Consider the following 2,500-nt stretch of genomic DNA (forward strand, 5'->3'; position numbering starts at 1 on the left):
CCTGTGTCCTTCATCCTGCGTACTACATCCTGTGTCCTACATCCTGCGTCCTAGATCCTGCGTCCTACATCCTGCGTCCTACATCCTGCGTCCTACATCCTGTGTCCTTCATCCTGTGTCCTACATCCTGCGTCCTACATCCTGCGTCCTACATCCGGGTCCTTCATCCTGCATCCTACATCCTGTGTCCTACATCCTGCGTCCTAGATCCTGCATCCTACATCCTGTGTCCTACATCCTGCGTCCTGCATCCTGCGTCTTACATCCTGTGTCCTACATCCTGCGTCCTTGATCCTGCATCCTACATCCTGCGTCCTACATCCTGTGTCCTTCATCCTGCCTCCTACATCCTGCGTCCTAGATACTGCATCCTACATCCTGTGTCCTGCGTCCTACATCCTGTGTCCTTCATCCTGTGTCCTACATCCTGTGTCCTAGATCCTGCATCCTACGTCCTGTGTCCTGCGTCCTACATCCTGTGTCCTACATCCTGGTGTCCTTCATCCTGTGTCCTTCATCCTGTGTCCTACATCCTGTGTCCTACATCCTACATCCTGTGTCCTACATCCTGTGTCGTTCATCCTGTGTCCTACATCCTGTGTCGTTCATCCTGTGTCCTACATCCTGTGTCCTGCGTCCTGCATCCTACATCCTGTGTCCTAGATCCTGTGTCCTTCATCCTGTGTCCTACATCCTGTGTCCTACATCCTGTATCCTATGTCCTGCATCCTGTCCTACATACTACATCCTGTATCCTACATCCTGTATCCTACATCCTGTATCCTATGTCCTATGTCCTGCATCCTATGTCCTGTATCCTACACCCTGTCCTACATGCTGTGTCCTACACCCTGTATCCTACAGCCTGTATTCTATGTCCTACATCCTGTATCCTATATCCTGTGTCCTATGTCCTACATCTTGTATCCTACATCCTGTATCCTGTGTCCTACACCCTGTATCCTACATCCTGCATCCTACATCATGTGTCCTACATCCTGTATCCTGTGTCCTACATCCTGTAGGAACCTTTAATCATCTGTCTTCCATCCTGAACCTGGACTGATGACCTGCATCACCAAACTATTTGACTATAATGTGAGAATGCAGTCTGGGACGGTAAAATCAGAACCAGTCTTGGTTTGCAGGGTGATTAGCTTTTCAAACCAGAGTTACAGTTTGAGAAAAAAAACAACACAATACAAAATAGAATGGAATACAAATCATTTGGTGAATGAACATTAATGTGTTAAAAAAGTATTAAAAAAGTGATTTTACCAGTCAGACTGTTGGGGCTCAGCACCACCTCGCCCCCCCCTCCTCCTCCTCGCCGGGCTCGGTCCTGACAGGACAGAACCGCCAGAATGTGGCGGTCGTCCTCCATCAGCCAAACCTCCACAGGAAGACAGACAGGAGAACAACAGAAACATAAATACAGTGTAATTACACTGGCTTCCATCTGTCCTTTTGTTTCCTGAAGCCTCATTGGCTGCTGAGACACAGAACCCCTCATCAGGTGTGTAAAGGAGGAGTCTTACCTCCTCGTCGGGGACGTGAGTCTCATGGCGACAGAATGGACAGCTGATGACGGAGGGCGACGACTCACCTGAAAGCCAATGAAAACAGGGTTAGATAATGTAACAATAGAAAGAGTTACATAATGTAATAACATTAGAAACATGGACCTGCGTTCTACAACACAATGGTTACCATAGTAACATTGGACCTGCGTTTCAGAACACAGTGGTTACCATAGTAACAGGGGACCAGCGTTCTACAACACAATGGTTACCATAGTAACACGGGACCTGCGTACCAGAACACAGTGGTTACCATAGTAACACGGGACCTGTGTTTCAGAACACAGTGGTTACCATAGTAACATTGGAGCAGTGTTCCAGAACACAGTGGTTACCATAGTAACAGGGGACCTGTTGTGGGGTCATGTGGTCCGGTGATGTCACTCACCCATGTCCACCATCTTCTTCAGACACTTGGCACAGACTCGGTGCAGGCAGCCCAGCAGTTTGGGTTTGCGGCTGCGCGTGTCGTAGCGGTTGTAGCAGATCTTACACTCCAGTTCCTCCAGAGTGTAGACCAGAGACTGAGCCCATGTCTGCACCTGCAACCGGCAACCGGCAACCGGCAACCGGCACACCACACAGCATTTTTCACATATTTCATACTGTATTGTTTCATATTTTGGGTAGAGGTTTGTATATTGTATATATTTTCATTCTTTTTTGTCTTCTAATGGTCTAATGTTGTAATTTTGGATACTCTCATACATGCTGTACTTACATGCTTTTCATGCACAAACATTTTCTAGTGTTGAAATTAATTTTTTAATGTGTAAAATTATATCTCCATTTGTTCTCCTCTACCGAATTTCCCCATGGGGATCAATAAAGTCTAGTCTAGTCTAATCTGATCTAATCATCTAATCTGCAGGATGGATTCTGTACATATTGGGGACCAAGTTCTGGTCTACAGGAGGTTG

The 2,500-nt window shown here is 46.9% G+C and overlaps 1 protein-coding gene across 1 annotated transcript in view; it reads right to left on the reverse strand.

Annotated features, from left to right (window-relative positions):
• LOC139926195 (E3 ubiquitin-protein ligase RNF182) overlaps window positions 1–2,500 on the reverse strand; it is a 4,466-nt gene that overhangs the window by 1,812 nt on the left and 154 nt on the right. Inside the window, exons 2-4 of the mRNA XM_078283880.1 lie at window positions 1,969–2,122; window positions 1,539–1,606; window positions 1,279–1,393 (exon numbers count right to left, since the gene is read on the reverse strand). Of these exons, the coding sequence (XP_078140006.1) occupies window positions 1,279–1,393; window positions 1,539–1,606; window positions 1,969–2,122 (337 nt within the window). The remainder of the gene's footprint in view (window positions 1–1,278; window positions 1,394–1,538; window positions 1,607–1,968; window positions 2,123–2,500) is intronic.

This window comes from Centroberyx gerrardi, chromosome 5, assembly GCF_048128805.1.
Source record: "Centroberyx gerrardi isolate f3 chromosome 5, fCenGer3.hap1.cur.20231027, whole genome shotgun sequence".
NCBI lineage: Eukaryota > Metazoa > Chordata > Actinopteri > Beryciformes > Berycidae > Centroberyx > Centroberyx gerrardi.